This window comes from Homarus americanus, unplaced genomic scaffold, assembly GCF_018991925.1.
Source record: "Homarus americanus isolate GMGI-L3 unplaced genomic scaffold, GMGI_Hamer_2.0 scaffold32871, whole genome shotgun sequence".
Classification (NCBI taxonomy): domain Eukaryota; kingdom Metazoa; phylum Arthropoda; class Malacostraca; order Decapoda; family Nephropidae; genus Homarus; species Homarus americanus.
The window spans coordinates 3,696,860-3,718,018 of record NW_024748870.1 but is presented as its reverse complement, the minus strand read 5'-3'; the positions used below and the strand labels follow the sequence as shown (position 1 = coordinate 3,718,018).

General features: G+C 43.8%; 1 protein-coding gene across 1 annotated transcript in view; it reads left to right on the top strand.

Moving 5' to 3' along the window:
* The window catches only part of LOC121853164 (basement membrane-specific heparan sulfate proteoglycan core protein-like), a 476,204-nt gene that overhangs the window by 121,350 nt on the left and 333,695 nt on the right, over nucleotides 1-21,159 (top strand). The window contains exon 10 of the mRNA XM_042347127.1: nucleotides 19,352-19,462. Within this exon, the coding sequence (XP_042203061.1) occupies nucleotides 19,352-19,462 (111 nt within the window). The remainder of the gene's footprint in view (nucleotides 1-19,351; nucleotides 19,463-21,159) is intronic.

Below are 21,159 nucleotides of genomic sequence, written 5' to 3'. Positions count from 1 at the left end.
GGAGGTGTGAGGTGTGACACGGGTGGTGGAGGTGTGACTGGGGTGGTGGAGGGTGACTGGGGTGGGAGGTGTGACTGGGGGTGGGGTGTGGTGGAGGTGTGGTGGTGGATGGGTGGGTGGAGGTGGGTGGTAGGGGTGGGTGGTGGGGGTGGGTAGGTAGGGGTGGGGTGGTGGAGGTGGGAGGGGTGGGGGGTGGAGGTGGGAGGTGGGGTGGGGTGGTGGAGGGTGGGTGGGGTGGTGGAGGTGGGTAAGGGTGGGGGTGGGTGGCTGGGTGGGGTGGGGTGGTGGAGGTGGGTAGGTGGGGGGGTGGGGTGGTGGAGGTGGGGGTAGGGTGGGGTGGTGGAGGTGGGTGGTAGGTGGGTGGGAGGTGGGGTGGGTGGGTGGGTGGTGGGGTGGTGGTAGGGGTGGGGTGGTGGAAGGTGGAGGTGGGAGGGGTGGGTGGAGGGTAGGGGTGGGGTGGTGGAGGTGGGTAGGGGGTGGGGTGGGGTGGTGGAGGTGGGTAAGGTAGGGTGGGGTGGTGGAGGTGGGTAGGCAGGTGGGGTGGGGAGGTGGGTGGTGGAGGTGGGTAAGGTAGGGGTGGGGTGGTGGGGGTGGGGGGGTGGGGGTAAGGTAGGGTGGTGGAGGTGGAGGTGGGAAGGGTGTGGGGTGGGTGGGTGGAGGTGGGTGGGTAGGGGTGGGTGGTGGGTGGAGGTGGGAGGTAGGTGGGGGTGGTGGGAGGTGGGTAGGGTGGGTGGTGGAGGTGGGTAAGGGGTGGGTGGTGGAGGTGGGTAAGGTAGGTGGTGGTGAGGTGGGGGTGTGTGGTGGGGGTGGGTAGGGGGGTGGTGGAGGTGGGCAGGTAGGGTGGGGTGGTGGAGGTGGGTGGCTAGGTGGGTGGGATGGCAGGTGGGGGTGGTGGGGTGGTGGTTGGGGTGGTGGGGGTGGAGGGTGGGGGTGGTGGTAGGGTATGGTGGGTGGGGTGGGTGGGTGGTGGAGGTGGGTAAGGTAGGTGGGATGGTGAGGTGGGTAAGGTAGGGTGGGGTGGTGGAGGTGGGTGGTGGGAGGTGGGAGGTATGGGGTGGTGGAGGTGGGTAGGGTGGGGGGTGGAGGTGGTGGTGGGTGGTGGAGGTAAGGGTGGGATGGTGGAGGTGGGTAAGGTAGGGTGGGGTGGTGGAGGTGGGTAAGGTGGGGTGGTGGAGGTGGGTAAGGTGGGGTGGTGGAGGTGTGGTAGAGTGAATGGGGTGGTGGAGGTGGAGGCGTTGATGCCCATGTACATAACAGTGGAGGAGACTGCACGTCGCCGTCTCACTTAAATAATATAATGTTTGTGCCTGTTACTCGTACAGTCGCTAAGTGTTTGTACCCTTTATTGATACTGATGGTAGCTCAGACCTTGTGTGCTCGTCTCTTTCAATTATAATGGAACAGTAAGTCGGGAAGGAATGTTCAGACAGTACAGTATGTATGTCTTTTGTGACGAATACTTGATGTCGAGATAATGTTAACAGATGGTTAGCCTCAGTGAAAGCACATCACGGAAATGTGCACAAGACAACAGTTCCTTGAATTTAGTAAATGTTCTAGTGAATGTACAGTATGTCCTCCTTTTATTACTTGTATGATTCTCCAAGGAGGTGCCATTGCCACCTTCATGTTAAGAGATGCTTGAAGGAATTAGAAATACCAGAACCATCATTCTTCATTCATTTTGACCAGTGATTGTACAGTATAGTACAGTGCAGATTCACTCATATATAGTAGAAAGATTACATCTTAAAGGAACATAATTGGCATGTATATTATATTGTGACTCGGTACAACTAACAGTTAAGTATACTACATAATCACTGGTCAAGATGAAACAACCATAACTACAACGTTATCACGTTTGTTTGTGGAATTTATTACTTCTTATTTAATCATTCTCAGTAGACTAGATAATGAATTGTTTTAGTCTGAAGCAATAAGGATTTAATTGACCTTCATTCTTAGACTGATAAAACTCGGTCCAGTTTTAGCTTGAAAGCACTGGGAAGCATGTATTGTTATCATCGTTGGCATCATGAAAACAAGAATTTTGATGTCCAGTTGCTTCAACCGGTCAAAGTACCTGTATTTGTTTTGTGAGAATAATAACTAGTAGCAAGCGAGGTTTCAGCATGCAGCAACTCGCTCCTTCTCTAATGAAATTACTGTATACTGTGTGCAAAAACCTTATGTTGTTGAAAATTTTGTTTTATTAGTATGTTCCCTGCTGGCTACAGTAAGATAGGCAGTTGCTTGTGTCATGGGATGTGTGAGGCTAAGGCCTCCTGCAACCCTACCAAAATGTTTGTTTCGGGAGGTTAGAGCCAAGCTATAGGGGCCCGGTGGGACATTGCCCCATTGTTGTTCATCGCTTTTCACACCTGAACCAACCACATTTAACTTTCTAAGCGGAGCTACTGTAGTTGGCCCCCGACTATGGGTTAGTTAAGGCCTCCTGCTCCCCAGCCTTCGAGGAGCGGGGCGTTTACACAGTTCCCCTGTGGCGAAGTTAGGACAGTCATTGACACGAGACTGTGTATGCATCCTCGTGGGAAAAATCTCTTGTGAAGACCTGTCAGTAACAAGAGCGGTCCAGGCCGGCCTAGTGAACCTAAGTGATTATATTCCCCAGTGAAGTGAATGTACCAGTGGAGGAGTTAAGGCCAACCCACAACAGTGTAATTAAATGTTCCCAGGTTGACAAACTCCCCCTTTACAACATTACAGTACTCATATTTCGGCGTGAATGTGAGTGAATGACTCATATACCCAAGCAAGTTGTAAACCATTGTATGGAACCTCGCCAAATAAATTTAAGTGCAATTATCTGCCCGTATATGTGATTCCTATCGTATTATTACTAAAGGTAATTACTGATTGGTTATGACCAATAACTTACACCAATGTTGGAAATTACCAGAAATTATTAAATCATAATTTATCAAGTACTGTATACAACACAATGAATCCCGGGAAGTGGAATGAAATTCTACGGCAGTGATACTCCATAAAATCTCATTGATGAAATATCCATTGTTAAAGTAACGGAGAAACTCTACGGTAAGAAGCACACAGAAAAATCTCGCAAACACTCGATTCTTCTCTCGAGACCTTGTATAATTATAATTGTTCAACATGATTGTTGTACAGGTAGCGTGGCCATGCTACCTTCATGTGCTGGTGTATTGAAGGGATCAACTCCACACCTGCATATTATAATTTGCACACTGCGCCAGCAAAGATAAGCTTAAGCAGCAATACAGTTAATTTAGCAGCTTTTGTTTGACCTTGAAATGCTTAACTTCATCAAGGACTTGGTGCTTGTGACTGCCACCCTCCAGTCTCCACCTTCACGCACTTACCACATAAGTGTCAGGAATTTTTTCACGTTCGTCGCAATGATCAATCGTATCACCTCCTTTAAAATAAATATTTTTATTTTAAAGACTATATTAAAGGTGGTAACATCATAATGAAGGGCATAGAAGTGAACATTGTTAGTGTAAACTTTGACACAGTTCTTATTTTGTCTTAATTTCCTGAAGATAGTCTTGATCACTAGACTACTAAAAAAAGAGCTGTGCTTGATAATTAGTATGGAGTGAAGCGATCACGGACACCCACAAAGAAAGTCCTCTCAGTCCTCTTCCCCCGTCCATGAACCCTGAGACTCGTGAATCCGAGACATCATACAGTGCTCCATCGATAGACCCAACACAGGGTGATGTCTCGGATTCACAGATTCATGTGTCTCAGGCTTCATGGATGAAGGAGAGGACTGACAGGAATTCTGTATATTCAGGTAAATTCATATGGGTCTACTGGCCTCCTGAAACACGCCCTCGTGTTACAGTACCCGCGAGGGGGTAAGGGTACGGTTTTATCGAGGAGATAGTTCAGGAATTGTGGTTTATCTGGTGTAAACTATTACACCAGCTTGTGCATTTTACATACATACATAAACCAAACTATATATATATATATATATATATATATATATATATATATATATATATATATATATATATATATATATATATATATATATATATATACATATACATATACATATACATATACATATACCCACCCACCCACACCCACTATCCTTACCACCACCCATTTATCACCACGTCCACTACTTATCACCACCATTACCTACCATCACTACCACCTACCATCACTACCACCTACCATCACTACCACCAACTACCACCACCTAACCACATACATATCACCACCACCTACCACCACCACCAGTGCCACCTACGACCACCATCTACGACCACCATCTACCACCTACGACCACCATCTACCACCTACGACCACCACCAGTACCACCACCTACCACCACCTACCACCACCACCAACTACCACCACATACATACCACCACCTGCCACCGCCAATACCATCACCTACGGCTTCGCGATTGAGAGTGGTGAACACTGAATCATGAGTCATGAGTACCTCCTCCAGAAGGGATGGACACGGGTGCATCTTCCATGTGTATCTCTTCTCGTACAGATGCTCCTTGATGCATGCGTCAGCACCTCAGTTGCTGAAGCTCTGCATTTTTCATTGCTATGAAAAAGTAATGCAAGTTTTTGTTGTACAGAATATACACCGTAAATATTATGAAACCTAATTATTAACTTAAAAATTTGTGCCACCTTCCTGTGACCTATCAAAACGTTTCGTGTGTGTGTGTGTGTGTGTGTGTGTGTGTGTGTGTGTGTGTGTGTGTGTGTGTGTGTGTGTGTTTGTGTGTGTGTGTGTGTGTGTGTGTGTGTGTGTGTGATGTTTATTTGCTTGGACCCTGATTTTTCAAATGGTTGCACCCCACTAGGGCAGACCCTGGAGCGTGGCACCCCACTAGGGCTGACCCTGGAGCGTGGCACCTCATTAGGCCAGACCCTGGAGCGTGGCACCTCCCTAGGGCAGACCCTGGAGCGTGGCACCCCACTAGGGCAGACCCTGGAGCGTTGCACCTCACTTGGGCAGACTCTGGAGCATGGCACCTCACTAGGGCAGACCCTGGAGCGTGGCACCTCACTGACTAACGATCCGAGTTAAAAAAAAAATGTTCCAGTAAATGTCAATTAATAATTCGTGATGGTTGGATAATAAATCGATTCCTCTTAAGTTTTCGATGCCATTTTTGTGGAATTTTTAGTTAAGAGTCGAGCTTTGGGTTACTATAAACACCTCACTCCGATTTTCAAAGTTTTAATTTTGTTCAGAATATAAGTTAAGCTACTCCGGGACAGGATATAGTAAACCAGGGCGTCTGCCCCGGGCCCCGCATTTTGTTACAGTGGCTACAAGTGACATCATTTTTTTTTTATTGGGCACCCCCCTACATCCTTTTGTAAGGTGAAGCGCAGAAGCGTTTACAGCGCCCAACAGGGAAGCATGCTAAGTTCATACTTGCCTTTATGTCTTATGAGTTAAGGGCGTAGAAGCCTGAAGAGTCAAGGGCGTAGAAGCCTCAAGAGTCAATGGTTTATGTCTAAGCAAGTTATTGGAAGCTCCAACAACTCTCCCTGAATACAAATTCGCAACTTTCGATTTACACCAGGTACCTACTTTACTGCTAGGTGAACAGGGACCAATTGGGGTGAGGAAGTATGTCCAAACAACTTTTCCACCGGCTCGGGACATCATTATCGGGCCAGTTTTAAACATCTAGTCAGGGTCAGGTCATTGCCAGGTACTAAGAAAATAGGATTGATAAGGCCAGCCTTTTATTATTTGTTAAATTTTAAGCGTGCGTGAGAATGATTCGCTTCCTGTATCTTAAACGTGGTTGCAGATTACCGCAGGGTTACTTTAGCATATTCCTTATAACTATGTGCTTAGTTATGAATAACAAGTATTGGTACATTACTAGCAAGTGTTCGTGGCAGAATGCGGATTAATCCTAGACTTTTTACGAGTTTGTTTTCGATGTAAACGAAGAAACGTGTTCTGTGTCACTGTGTCTTTGCCGGATTAAATTTTATCGTTAAAATTTGCATTATAAAAACATAGAAATGTAGTGGGGGGTGACTAGCAGGCAGTAGACTAGAGTGGGCGGGAGAAAGAGGTGGAGGACAACGATTGGATAGGGAGAGAGAGAAGTGGGAGAAACGAAGGGGGCGAGCATGATTAAGGTGGGGAGGGAGGAGTGGAGATTTGATGTGTAAGCAGGGAGTGGTGGAGGACAGGACAGTAGGCGGGGAAGGAGGAGTGGTGGGCGGGAGGGGAGTTGTGGGCGGGAGGGGAGTTGTGGGCAGGCGCCAGGAGGGTGGGCAGGCGGGGCAGTGTAAGTTAGGTCGCGGGTTGAGACGCAAGGCGGCGTTGCGGTCATCTATCGTATCGCGCGTTATTTTGAGATTTGTGTTAACGTTTTGGGGAGTAAGAAAAACAGCTGTCATGTGGGCTGTGAGGGCGTGGGTGTGCTTCTTAGCCGTACTCTCCGTCCCGCCTGGGGGGCTGTCCCAGCGGCCTTTTAAAAGTAAGGTAAGTCAGTCTTCGCACATCATTCCGTACTGAAAGTCCTCTCTTGTGACATCACTATACCATACAAACACTACTGTGCTTTCCTTGTTGGTCAACCATGATGGTATTTCGTATATGACTCTGTGTATTGCACGAGAATGTTGATGTTCTGAGTAAGGTTGAGCAACATACTGTACTGGGCACTCCTTAATATCTCTCACTGCTGTGCTCACGTGTTCTAGCCTATGACCTGCCTTAATGGGTGTGGTGGTAGAGTGTTGTAATGTCTGGGTGTGGTGGTAGAGTGTTGTAGTGTCTGGGTGTGGTGGTAGAGTGTTGTAATGTCTGGGTGTGGTGGTAGAGTGTTGTAGTGTCTGGGTGTGGTGGTAGAGTGTTGTAGTGTCTGGGTGTAGTGGTAGAGTGTTGTAGAGTCTGGGTGTGGTGGTAGAGTGTTGTAGTGTCTGGGTGTGGTGGTAGAGTGTTGTAGTGTCTGGGTGTGGTGGTAGAGTGTTGTAGAGTGTCTGGGTGTGGTGGTAGAGTGTTGTAGTAGTGTCTGGGTGTGGTGGTAGAGTGTTGTAGTGTCTGGGTGTGGTGGTAGAGTGTTGTAGTGTCTGGGTGTGGTGGTAGAGTGTTGTAGTGTCTGGGTGTGGTGGTAGAGGTGTTGTAGTGTCTGGGTGTGGTGGTAGTGTGTTGTATTGTCTGGGTGTGGTGGTAGAGGTGTTGTAGTGTCTGGGTGTGGTGGTAGAGTGTTGTAGTGTCTGGGTGTGGTGGTAGAGGGTTGTAGTGTCTGGGTGTGGTGGTAGAGTGTTGTAGTGTCTGGGTGTGGTGGTAGAGTGTTGTAGTAGTGTCTGGGTGTGGTGGTAGAGTGTTGTAGTGTCTGGGTGTGGTGGTAGGGGAGTGTTGTAGTGTCTGGGTGTGGTGGTAGAGTGTTGTAGTGTCTGGGTGTGGTGGTAGAGTGTTGTGTAGTGTCTGGGTGTGGTGGTAGAGTGTTGTAGTAGTCTGGGTGTGGTGGTAGAGGTGTTGTGAGTGTCTGGGTGTGGTGGTAGGTGTTGTAGTGTCTGGGTGTGGTGGTAGAGTGTTGTAGTGTGTTGTAGAGTCTGGGTGTGGTGGTAGAGTGTTGTAGAGTCTGGGTGTGGTGGTAGAGTGTTGTTCAGTTGGAAGCTCGGTCCCAGCAGAGTACTCGGTATATATTAAGTTATTTACTGTAACTGTCTCGTGTAAATATGGTAAACGATGGTTATTGGAATATCAGGACTGTAAATACTTGTGAATTTGCAGGTATTGGACAGTGTCAGTTAGGAAAGGTGTGAAGGACAGTGTATCAGAGAATGTGTACTCGTTTTGGGTGTACGAGGTGTGTTGTAGTGTGTGGGCCATGAGAGGAACTACAGTATACGAGTAACGAGAATGTCTCAGATTTATAAACCAAATTAAGCTCGTTGTAAGAATTTCATACTTTACTACGTGAGATGGAAGTTATGCTCATTTTGCTTTACACAGCTGAAATGTAAATCGCTTACTCATTTTGGATGCGCAGGTTTATCGTTGAATTAAAGCGACAAAACGGGAAGTTTCTCTCCGTGGTAACAAACTTGATTTATAATTGTAAGACTATTCGGCAGATGTCACCTGTTTCATAATTATGATTGATTAATTACGTCTCATTAGGACGATTCTCACTTGATCATGTAACTAAGATGGTAAAAATTACATAAAATAGATTGCCCATCTGATAGTTCCCAAAGAAAGATGTGCACCTCCATATTCAAGAAGTTATAGGGTGTACGACGCTATTTACGAAGACCTTCTTGCCCTGATCTTTTTTCAGCAATATCGCCTATAACACATGGAACTCGGCACTTTTCGAAACTTTGGAGGAGTCTCGACGCAAGTTTCCTGGTGCTGTACTCAAAATATCGAAACTTTGAGATCTCTCCAGAGCTTGGAAAAGGTGGTATTCCTGAAATAAGATTAGGGCAAGAAGGTCAATCGTAAATGTTGTCGTACACCTCATGACTGTTAGAAAAACAAAATTAATTGTATGGTAGAGTTGCGCGTGTAATCGAAGAAGGAAAGTAGGATGAAACAATAACAAGTGTGTGTTAAGCGCTTCTTTAGGTGGTAACTTGTTAGAATCATCAGCTACCCCACCCGGCTGCTGACGTTCCATCACTCACTGTCACCAGCCCCTCTCACATCCTTTTAACCTTCACCCACCCTCTTCACTATTTCTGAATGACTTTTATTAATGTGACCTCCACATATTTTATGGATAATTATAAGTTGTAAACACATTCCTCCCGTCCAAAGGTATTTATTTATTTAACTGCGTCTGAATGAAAAAAAATGATCTTGAAAAACTGTGATGGATAAAGATATGCGTTGAGAAAAGCAGTGATGATGATTGAATGAGTGACAATATAGTGAGGTGCTGATAAGTGTTGGTGAGTGGCTCAAGTTAGTTTATCTGTCTCAGGAAAGAGATGTGGAGGTACTGTTGTCGTGGCCTACTGACTGTCTGCGATTCTTTTAGTCTACAATCTCTTCAGAACTGGCACTGGCGTAGTACGTACACACAAATATGTAAGGAGCGAAAACAAACTAGCCAACAGGTTCGGTAGTTCATCAGTCTCAGGCAGTGTTCCCCAACCTGTAGTCCGCGGAACCGTATTAAGGAATCCTCAAGGGTTTATTAGAAAATTTGTGATTATTTGGGATTTTTTTGTCAGAGTGTAAATAATGAAAATGTGTAATAACTTGGTATGACTTTGGTTGGAGAGAGAGAGAGGAACTGGCATTTGTCCCGAGTCTGTCGTGTACAGGACGTGTGTATATCGGGCCCAGAGAGATAGAGCCAGCCTGAAAGAATAATTGTAAAAAGTATGTAACTAGTAACCGTTAGACTTGAGTCAAACTGGAAATATCTGTATATACGATTTTTTTCTTTTTCTTGAATGTAGATCCAAAGTTTTGGCGCCTCCACTATATTTACAATGACAAATGTGGCCCAGAGCCTACAAAGGGTTGGGAACCACTGGTAACTTTAAGGCTAGTAATGGTGTGTAACAGTGACGTGACGTGTCTTGAGGAGTTTTGGGGGAGTTGTTGATCGATGCGTGCAGTGGAGGGAATATCTTCGCTGTGTTTGTGTTTTCACTCATTAGTAGCCCGTGACAGTCCTTTGGTGATGTCTTTGGTCTCTATCTCTTCTTGTCTCTGAGAGATCAGTCAGTCAGAGGAACAGCGCGCGCACACATTTTTTTAAGGGGGATGCTTTATTTACAGTCAATGATTATGAGTGTACTGCTTGAGAGGTGAGGGGTTAGGTGATTGTGTATGAGATGAGTGAGGTAGCAACACGGATGAGGTGAGCATTACGAAAACTGGTGAAATGTATTTACAAACGTAAAATTAGTTTTTGGTCCTTTTAATTTTTTTTTTTTACATTTTGTGTTTTTTATAATTTTTCTCACGTGGTAAAAACTGCATCTATGCATATACATAAGGTATTCACTCACATGGACATAGACATACATCAATGCAACACACACACACACTTGTATATTATTTGTAAATCAAGAGAACCATTCCAAAATTATGTAACTATATTTTCAGCCTTCCGGCTGCCATGCTCTTTGAATAAACCGTTAATTATTATTATTATTATTATTATTATTATTATTGCATAAACATAAGCATGTACACGTTATACATACTACATATGCAGACATATACAGAGAAAAATGACTTTGAATACATAGTATTTATTTACATATATATACATATTAAAAAAATTAACAAATGTTCCATCATATTTTATCAAAGGAGTTGGGTCTCTAAGGGGCCCTGACTGGTCACTACAAAGCCTTAATCCACGGCGCTCATTGTTCACTAATATTCTTAGGTTCAGTTTTTTACTTGAGTAAAGGAAGTGTATTGATAACTGTGATGTAAGTTAAGGATCCAGAGAGTTGATCATATATTTGGGCTCTTCATTGCTATGCTTTTATTACTTATCCCATCCGTTCAACACAAGGGGGTATGGAGGAGTTTCCACATGCAATACAGTAAATTGATCACTTCAGTTCGTCTGTTTGTGTAATTGTTTTACACGATAATGCCACAGATTTTACTCACTCATAACAAAGAAATACAGCTAATCAACCATGACCTATAAGAGGCACTGTGCCCTTTTGGTCAGCAGCTGTCAAAGGTCAACTCCACCCCACTCGAGGAGACACACAAGTCACTTTCCAGCTCCAGTAGTAGAGATTTTGCCAGGCGTCCAGAGCCTAAAGCGCCCTACCAGAACTACTCGACTCACCCTGTATACAACTGTGACGGGACATGGCTGAGACTGTGACGGGGCATGGCTGAGACTGTGACGGGTGGTGACGGGGCATGGCTGAGACTGTGACGGGTGGTGACGGGCATGGCTGAGACTGTGCAGGTGGTGACAGGACATGGCTGAGACTGTGGCGGTGGTGTGAGGGCATGGCTGAGACTGTGATGGGTGGTGACGGGCATGGCTGAGACTGTGACGGGACATGGCTGAGACTGTGATGGGTGGTGAGGGGCATGGCTGAGACGCGGGTGGTGGCAGGGGCATGGCTGAGACTAGTGAGGTGGTGACGGGGCATGGCTGAGACTGTGGCGGTGGTGACGGGACATGGCTGAGACTGTGACGGGTGGTGACAGGGACATGGCTGAGACTGTGATGGGACATGGCTGAGACTGACGGGTGGTGACAGGGCATGGCTGAGACAGGTGGTGTGAGGATGGCTGAGACTGTGATGGTGGTGGTGGCAGGCATGGCTGAGACTGTGGGTGGTGACGGGGCATGGCTGAGACTGTGCCAGGTGGTGAGGGCATGGCTGAGACTGCAGGTGGTGACAGGACATGGCTGAGACTGTGACAGGTGGTGACAGGGCATGGCTGAGACTGTGAGGGTGGTGACGGGGCAGTGGCTGAACTGTGATGGTGGTGATGGGGCATGGCTGAGAACTGTGGCCGGGTGGTGACGGGGCATGGCTGAGACTGTGGCCTTGGTGACGGGGCATGGCTGAGACTGTGGCCGGTGGTGACGGGATATATGGCTGAGACTGTGGCAGGTGGTGGCGAGGGCATGGCTGAGACTGTGATGGGTGGTGGCGGAGCATGGCTGAGACTGTGATGGGTGGTGACGGGGCATGGCTGAGACTGTGACGGTGGTGGCAGGGGCATGGCTGAGACTGTGATGGGTGGTAACAGGGGCATGGCTGAGACTGTGATGGGTGGTGACGGGGCATGGCTGAGACTGTGATGGGTGGTGACAGGGCATGGCTGAGACTGTGACGGGTGTACTGTACCTGGTGGCGCCCGTCACTATGAAGCTACCGTCGGGAGGCAGTGTGCGTGACCAGTTTTGATGGGAGGCAGAAACGTGGTGAGGAGTCTGGTGCACCATTAGTGGGAGGTGGTGAGTCTGGTGCACTGAGTGAGGTGGTGGAGAGTCTGGTGCACCATTGGGAGGTGGTGAGGTCTGGTGCACCATTGGGAGGTGGTGAGGAGTCTGGTGCACCATTAGGGAGGTGGTGAGTCTGGTGCACCATTAGTGAGTGGTGAGAGTCTGGTGCACCATTAGGGGTGGTGAGGTCTGGTGCACCATTAGTGAAGTGGTGAGGAGCAGTGCCATTAGGAGGTGGTGAGGAGTCTGATGCACCATTAGTGAAGTGGTGAGGTCTGGTGCACCATTAGGGAGGTGGTGAGGAGTCTGGTGCACCATTGGGAGGTGGTGAGGTCTGGTGCACCATAGTGAGGTGGTGAGGTCTGGTGCACCATTAGGGAGGTGGTGAGAGTCTGGTGCACCATGGGGAGGTGGTGAGAGTCTGATGCACCATTAGTGAGTGGTGAGAGTCTGGTGCACCATTAGGGAGGTGGTGAGGTCTGATGCACCATTAGTGAAGTGGTGAGGAGTCTGGTGCACCATTAGGGAGGTGGTGAGGAGTCTGGTGCACCATTAGGGAGTGGTGAGGAGTCTGGTGCACCATGGTGAAGGAGTGGTGAGGTCTGGTGCACCATTAGGGAGGTGGTGAGTCTGGTGCACCATTGAGTGAGGTGGTGAGGTCTGGTGCACCATTAGGAGGGTGGTGAGGAGTCTGGTGCACCATGGTGAGGTGAGGTCTGGTGCACCATTAGTGAGGTGGTGAGGAGTCTTTGCACCATTAGGGAGGTGGTGAGCGTCTGGTGCACCATTAGTGAAGTGGTGAGGAGTCTGGTGCACCATTAGTGAGTGGTGAGGAGTCTGGTGCACCATTAGGGAGTGGTGAGGTCTGGTGCACCATTAGGGAGGTGGTGAGAGTCTGAGAGAGAGTAAATAATAATAATAATAATAATAATAAACGGTTTATTAATAGAGTTGCAGCCGGTGGCTGAAAATATACAAACTTACATGTGATTTAGTCATTATAATGTACATTCAATACATTTACAGGGCTGTACAGTACATAAATGAGGAGCTGTTTATTATTTTAACAATAGATGGGATGGTGCTGTTCTTACATCTATCAGTGCTGGCTCTTATGGGCTGAATTTTGTTGTAGTGGCGGACTGCGCGAGGTGGGCTGGGGACTGCCGGTGGCAATAGGTGTGTGTGTGTTTTACTGCCACCATCTCCCGTGACACCACCTTCACCCAACACTGAGTGGCGTTATTTCGTAATTTGACTAATGACGTCGCACACGCACCTGTCGATGACGTCACTTACCCACCTTTCGATGACGTCACTTACACACCTTTCGATGACTCCCCAGCTTTGTTGACGTCACTTATTGAAACCTGAGTGACGGCCTAGGGTGCAGGCATATAGGAATCGTGCAGAGGGCGCTAGGTGTGACGGAGGGTTACGTCACCGTCCACAATACCCCACAAAGGCCCCACTCATATTGTGTTAACTCTCTCTCTCTCTCTCTCTCTCTCTCTCTCTCTCTCTCTCTCTCTCTCTCTCTCTCTCTCTTTAAAATTAAAGACACGAGTTGATATCTCGCTCGTCCTTTGAATAACTGGTCCAGGCAGTTGAGTGATAAGTGTATGTAGACGAACTTGTGGTCGGTACTCTGTGTTACTCAAGGTCTGATAAGCCCTTTGTGACACTCATGAGTGGCGCTGATAGCTCTTGCGACCCTCATTTCTGAATAACCGTGGCCAAGTGGCTGTTTAGCTGTATTGTAGGGGTTTCATGTGGAGTGTTTGTGGATGGTGGGGCATATGTACGTCTGTGTGTGTGTGTATATAAATGTGTGTGGCGGGGTGATATCTTATCCTCCCTCACCCAAGTGGTTCCGGCCCACCATCCTTCTCTTACACCTCCTGTTTCGTCTCCCCCTCTCTCTCCTTCCCCTCCTCTCTCCTTCACCGAGTTTCTTCTCCATTGGCCCTGTTCCTTTACTGTGGTCCTGTTCCATTTTCTTGCCCAACACTGTACATCACCAACAACACTGTACATCACCAACAACACTGTACACCACCAACAACACTGTACATCACCAACAACACTGTACCTCACCAACAACACTGTACATCACCAACAACACTGTACATCACCAACAACACTGTACATCACCAACAACACTGTATCACCAACAACACTGTACATCACCAACAACACTGTACCTCACCAACAACACTGTACCTCACCAACAACACTGTACCTCCAACAACACTGTACATCACCAACAACACTGTACATCACCAACAACACTGTACACCACCAACAACACTGTACACCACCAACAACACTGTACCTCACACCAACAACACTGTACCTCACCAACAACACTGTACATCACCAACAACACTGTACCTCACCAACAACTGTACCTCACCAACAACACTGTACATCACCAACAACACTGTACATCACCAACAACACTGTACATCACCAACAACACTGTACATCACCAACAACACTGTACCTCACCAACAACACTGTACCTCACCAACAACACTTACATCACCAACAACACTGTACATCACCAACAACACTGTACATCACCAACAACACTGTACATCACCAACAACACTGTACCTCACCAACAACACTGTACACCAACAACACTGTACATCACCAACAACACTGGCCTCACCAACAACACTGTACATCACCAACAACACTGTACATCACCAACAACACTGTACAACCAACAACACTGTACCTCACAACAACACTGCCTCACCAACAACACTGTACATCACCAACAACACTGTACATCACCAACAACACTGTACACCACCAACAACACTGTACACCACCAACAACACTGTACCTCACCAACAACACTGTACCTCACCAACAACACTGTACATCACCAACAACACTGTACCTCACCAACAACACTGTACCTCACCAACAACACTGTACATACCAACAACACTGCACATCACCAACAACACTGTACACCACCAACAACACTGTACACCAACAACACTGTACCTCACCAACAACACTGTACCTCACCAACAACACTGTACATCACCAACAACACTGTACACCACCAACAACACTGTACCTCACCAACAACACTGTACCTACCAACAACACTGTACATCACCAACAACACTGTACCTCTCCCAACACTGTACATCACCAACAACACTGTACATCACCAACAACCTGTACATCACCAACAACACTGCCTCACCAACAACACTGTACATCACCAACAACACTGTACCTCACAACAACACTGTACATCACCAACAACACTGTACATCACAACAACACTGTACATCACCAACAACACTGTACATCACCAACAACACTGTACCTCACCAACAACACTGTACATCACCAACAACACTGTACATCACCAACAACACTGTACATCACCAACAACACTGTACCTCACCAACAACACTGTACACCACCAACAACACTGTACCTCACCAACAACACTGTACCTCACCAACAACACTGTACCTCACCAACAACACTGTACCTCACCAACAACACTGTACATCACCAACAACACTGTACATCACCAACAACACTGTACACCACCAACAACACTGTACACCACCAACAACACTGTACACCACCAACAACACTGTACCTCACCAACAACACTGTACCTCACCAACAACACTGTACACCACCAACAAACAACACTGTACATCACCAACAACACTGTACACCACCAACAACACTGTACACAACAACACTGTACATCACCAACAACACTGTACATCACCAACAACACTGTACCTCACCAACAACACTGTACCTCACCAACAACACTGTACATCACCAACAACACTGTACTTCACCAACAACACTGTACCTCACCAACAACACTGTACTTCACCAACAACACTGTACATCACCAACAACACTGTACCTCACCAACAACACTGTACCTCACCAACAACACTGTACCTCACCAACAACACTGTACTTCACCAACAACACTGTACACCACCAACAACACTGTACACCACCAACAACACTGTACATCACCAACAACACTGTACATCACCAACAACACAATTTCATACTGTCTCCATCTTAAATGTAACACTGCAAATTATTAAAATTTATATCGTGTCAAGTATTTCGCCCACACACTGTCACCAGATGTGTTGTCCTCTCGGCTCGGCGTCTACTTAATAATACTGTACATAAATTACCGTGTTGTTGTCGTCAGTCATAAATTTTGGCTGTGTTAGTATTTATAATTGAACTGGTTATTTAGTTGTTGTTTTTTTAAAGATTAGAGAATCATTGAATAAATTGTTTTTCATGCTCACATACAGGGTGATTTTTTTTTATCCGAGAACTCTAAATAATTCCCATGCACTAAAAGCAATACAAGTGAGGAACTGAATATTTTGTGTAAATGTAGCCTAATGTTACAGAAATATGTGACATGATTCTGAGAGTTATCAGGTATCACATTATTACTGTCGTTCCAGATAATGTAGATGATGTTTCTTGTTGTATTTTTGTATGAACTGGAATATTAAAATAGTGCACCGTACAGTACATACCTGTATTTGTCCTCAACAGTAAAGGAGTGTTAAGGTACATATTGACAGATGCATAAACAAGGAACTCTTAATCACATTCTGAGATAGTACACTCGCACACCCAGACTACCCACTTATCCATCCATTCATCATCCAAACCACGCAACCAACCAACTGGATGATATTTTTTAAAAGTTTGCTGAAATAAGTCCATTGGGACACTGTACCTGAAGGGTTTAATACCTTAATAATGCTTTCTGGTAATTTTGGAATGGCTTCAAAGAATTGTGGAACCATTGGCTGCACTTTCATCTGTTTGTCCTGCAGCCTCAAAAATCCCAAGACCAATGGGGCACCCTGCATTGACCCATCCAACCTTGCCAACTCCTTGTCTCATAGAATACGTCTCATCTACCCAAGGACAGCACTGTGGCCTTCACTTTTCTATTCAATATGAATTTATATCAATTGCTGTACGTAGGAGTACTGTACAGTATGTATAGTATACCGTTTCTGCTTTACACTACACTACAGTACAGTATTGTTCTTTTCATTGCTCTTTTATTTGAAGAGAAAATTATTCCCTTCACAAACTTTTTTATTTATTTTATTTTATTAAAGTACAGTATTATGTAACTTCAATCATGTACATTACACTATATAGTACTTGTGAGGGGTTGGCACTTACCATAATTAAGTGGTTATGGCCTCTTATTATATTCATGACTTAATACCAAGGAAAGAGGAATAGAAATATGTTTGTTCTTAACATGTATCCATCTGGCTTTTCTGTACAGTACAGTACTTGTAAATCACTTTATCCTTTAATTGTTTTACACAGTCATGGGATTTGAATATGACATTAACGGCATCTCACATTCCGGACTGAAGATACTGTACTAAGGTATTTAAATCCAGAAGTCTTTTCCAAGACGGAAGACCAATACAGGAAAATTTTCTTGAGGTAAAACACACTCCATGCTGGACCATATATCTTGGTCCTTTTATTCTTAACTGGGTGAAGAGGGTTTGGTATCTTGACATATACTGTATTGTACTGTACTGTCTACACTTTTGTATTGCTTTTAAGAGGTACATCCCAGTTCCACAGTTACTCAAATCAAGTATCCTTTAGAGGTTGTAGTTTCTTGGAAAATACTTTGAATTTTTTTTTAAGATATCAAAGAAAATATCATGAATGAGCAGCCTCAATCATTTTTGTCATGAGTTGTGTTTGTTTCTTATTAAACTTTAGGAGTGTATTAGAAGTACAGTATGTGTCTTAATAGGGCATATCTCATTGAAACCTTCAAAATCTTGAAATGAATGGATGAAAAACTTGAAACTGGGCCATTTCTTTGTAATGTCACACACCACCAACATTAGGGGACATAACTACAAGTTTGCTAAGCTATCCTGCAGAACAAACATAAAGAAATACTTCTTGACACAGAGGGTGGAAGATCTATGGAATGGTCTCCCAGCTCAAGCTGTGGAATTAAAATCAAAAGCAATGGAGGGATCTTACACAGGCCACTGGCCTCCTACCCTTAGCATGACCACCTCTAGTGGGTGGCCATTAGGTCAATTAGATGTGCAAAAAATTAAGAAAGATGTCTTGTGTGAATGGCAATGCTCTTACTTTGTGAAGTCATAGCTACATTTCATGTAACTGAATCCATGGGTTGGTATGTCAGTATCCTTACCCCAGCCGGGATCCAGCTGCCCGGGTTTATGGCAGCACTCATGCTTCCAACCCCCCTTGCTGCCCACACAACACAGGCTTACTAAATATAGCTTAAACATATGGTTGACATCCTGGATTCAATGCATATTCTTGGTCTATTTGCAATACCAAATAATGAAAGGCCCATGAATTAAGGAATTTACTTGGAATGTCTATAAAATGGGAGGTGATGGTGAGAGACTAGTCTTAAACTCTCATACATTATGTGAAATGTAAAGCTATAGGGCGTTGCCTGGTAGGAAGAGAGGTAAGGCAATGAATTTACGTGACATTTAACTTGGTGACCTGCCAAGTTCACACACACAGTCATGTAATGTTAATGAGATTATTTTGTATGAATTTATTGATATTGTCAATTTATAAATTATTTGAGTCATTTAGACATTAATAATTATATTTAATCATTATAACAGCCTGATATAAAACTTGCTTGGGATTTTCAGGGGCTGAAGAACAAAACCTATTTTTCCCCATTAGTTATTAATATCAATATACGATCGATCACTTTATGATGGCATTTTGAGGTCCCTAACCCGTATAACGGTCATTGCCGTTTGAAGGGTTTATACCCCTTTGGTAGATACCCCCTTGTTTCAATAATTATTTAACTAGCACCGACAAAAGTTGAAGTGGTTAATTTTCCCAGTCATTATTCAGAACTAAGAACCCTATGTTTGTGCTCAATTACTGATGTAGAATTATTTTACTTCATCAAACAACTTCCCTCTTACACCATACTTTATATCCTATATAACTTCCCTTTGTAGTATACACATACAAGATTTTAGGTAAATATTTGCTGAACTTTGAATTTGAATATAAACATTAGGTACCAACAGATGATAGACATATCTGACTATTGTTAATTTACAGGGGTATTTAGTGTACTGTACAGTGTGTGTGTGTATATATATTATTTATTATTTATTTATTTATTATTATTACATGTATTTATTATATATATATATATATATATATATATATATATATATATATATATATATATATATATATATATATATATATATATATATATATATATATATATATATATATATATATATATATATATATTATTTATTTATTTATTTATGTATTTATTTATTTATTTATTTCAGTGGTTTGTCCCAGTGATCAGTTTGCATGCAACGATGGTACGTGTATTGAAGGTTTCCGCCACTGTGACTTTGCTGTGGATTGTCGTTATGGCGAGGATGAAACATCATGTGGTAGGTGTTCACTTTTCCACGTTATTCCTTCAGTAGTTTTGACAGACCTTCAAAATGATCTTAAAAAATCAAATGGTTTACTTTTATGATCATCATTACCACCGTCTTGCAGTCATTTTCCATGCTTGCATGAGTAAGGTGTGATTCTGTTACCTGATGGCATCACTTTCCAGCTGCTATTAGGCAAATCAGAAGGAAGTTTTGCAGCTGGATGTCCTTCCTATTACCAACCCACTTGTACTATGGGGGAATTTGCCATTGTATATAGGACTTGCAAACACACTCTTTGCTGGTAAGGTAGGGTCACTACTAATTGAGATTACCTGCCTGCCTACCTGTGGATGAATTGTAAATGGAAAAAAATATCCCATTAAGCACTTGACATACCTCCTTCTAAAATATTGTGCTAGTGTATTATACATCTGATAAATAAATTCTTTGTAAGGAATTATTATATTGTACAGTACTGCATACTATAATATATACTGTACTACATGAACAAAATTCATTGAGGCACTACAAATTGGTCATATTTCATGAGCTTGATGTATTCAGTGCCTTAAATGTACACAAATCTTCATAACTTTGAATGAAGCTCTAAGATTGCTTTCCTTGGTTCAGTATACAGTACAGTACAAAGTAAAAGTTTTCACATATATATATATATATATATATATATATATATATATATATATATATATATATATATATATATATATATATATATATATATATATATATATATATATATATATATATATATATATAATAATCACTGTAGTTGTGGTGTGTGATCCATGGATATGCTGATAACCGCATAGGAAAAAAGTATGTATGTACTTGCCCCTGAAGATATGAATTACATGAAAGTGTGCTTGGGAATTTAATTTTTATTTTTTCCTATGTGGTTATATAACAAGTTATGGGTAAGATGTACAAAAGATATGATGAATGATAATATACTGTGGGATGATAATGCTTGCATGCTTCCTTTAAAATGCTTATTGCTGGTGAAGTATTCCCTCTTTCTTAAGTGACCAATTTATTATTTAGACAATTTATTATTTAGAGACCACCCCCATGAATGATACACCTTAATACGGTAATGTCTCGGTGAAGTACAGTACAGGTAGTTCTGCTATAACGCGATAATTGTGTTCTTGTAAAATATTGTGTTATACAAAATCGCGTAATAGAAATAACAGGGCTTATGGAGAAAATAGGGTTAGGTGCAGATTACTCGAAATCGAAAAAATTTAGTAGTTATCCTAACACAAAGGATACCACAGTCTAAATAAATGTTACATTCATATCTAATAATGAATTCATACAGTAAATGTAACACTACCTTGAAAAAATATGAATGTAACTTGATGGGGGAGAAGGGCGATTTTGAGGTTGATAACATCGTGCTTCTCTTCAAGTGTTATATCCTTTCTTTTACGATCATCACCGGGAATTCTATCACCAGAACGCTTCTTGGAGATATTCTTCTTTACCATATTCACAATTAATACCACAAAATTGGAGAAATAGTAAGCAAAAATCGCGTTATAGCAAACAAGCGTTCGCGTTATACAAATATCGTTCCTAATTCATAAATTGCGTTAGAGCAAATTCGCGTTATCAAAACACGCGTTATAGCAGAACTCACTGTACTGAATATTGTCTTGTCTGTGTTGCCCTCAGACTAGTAT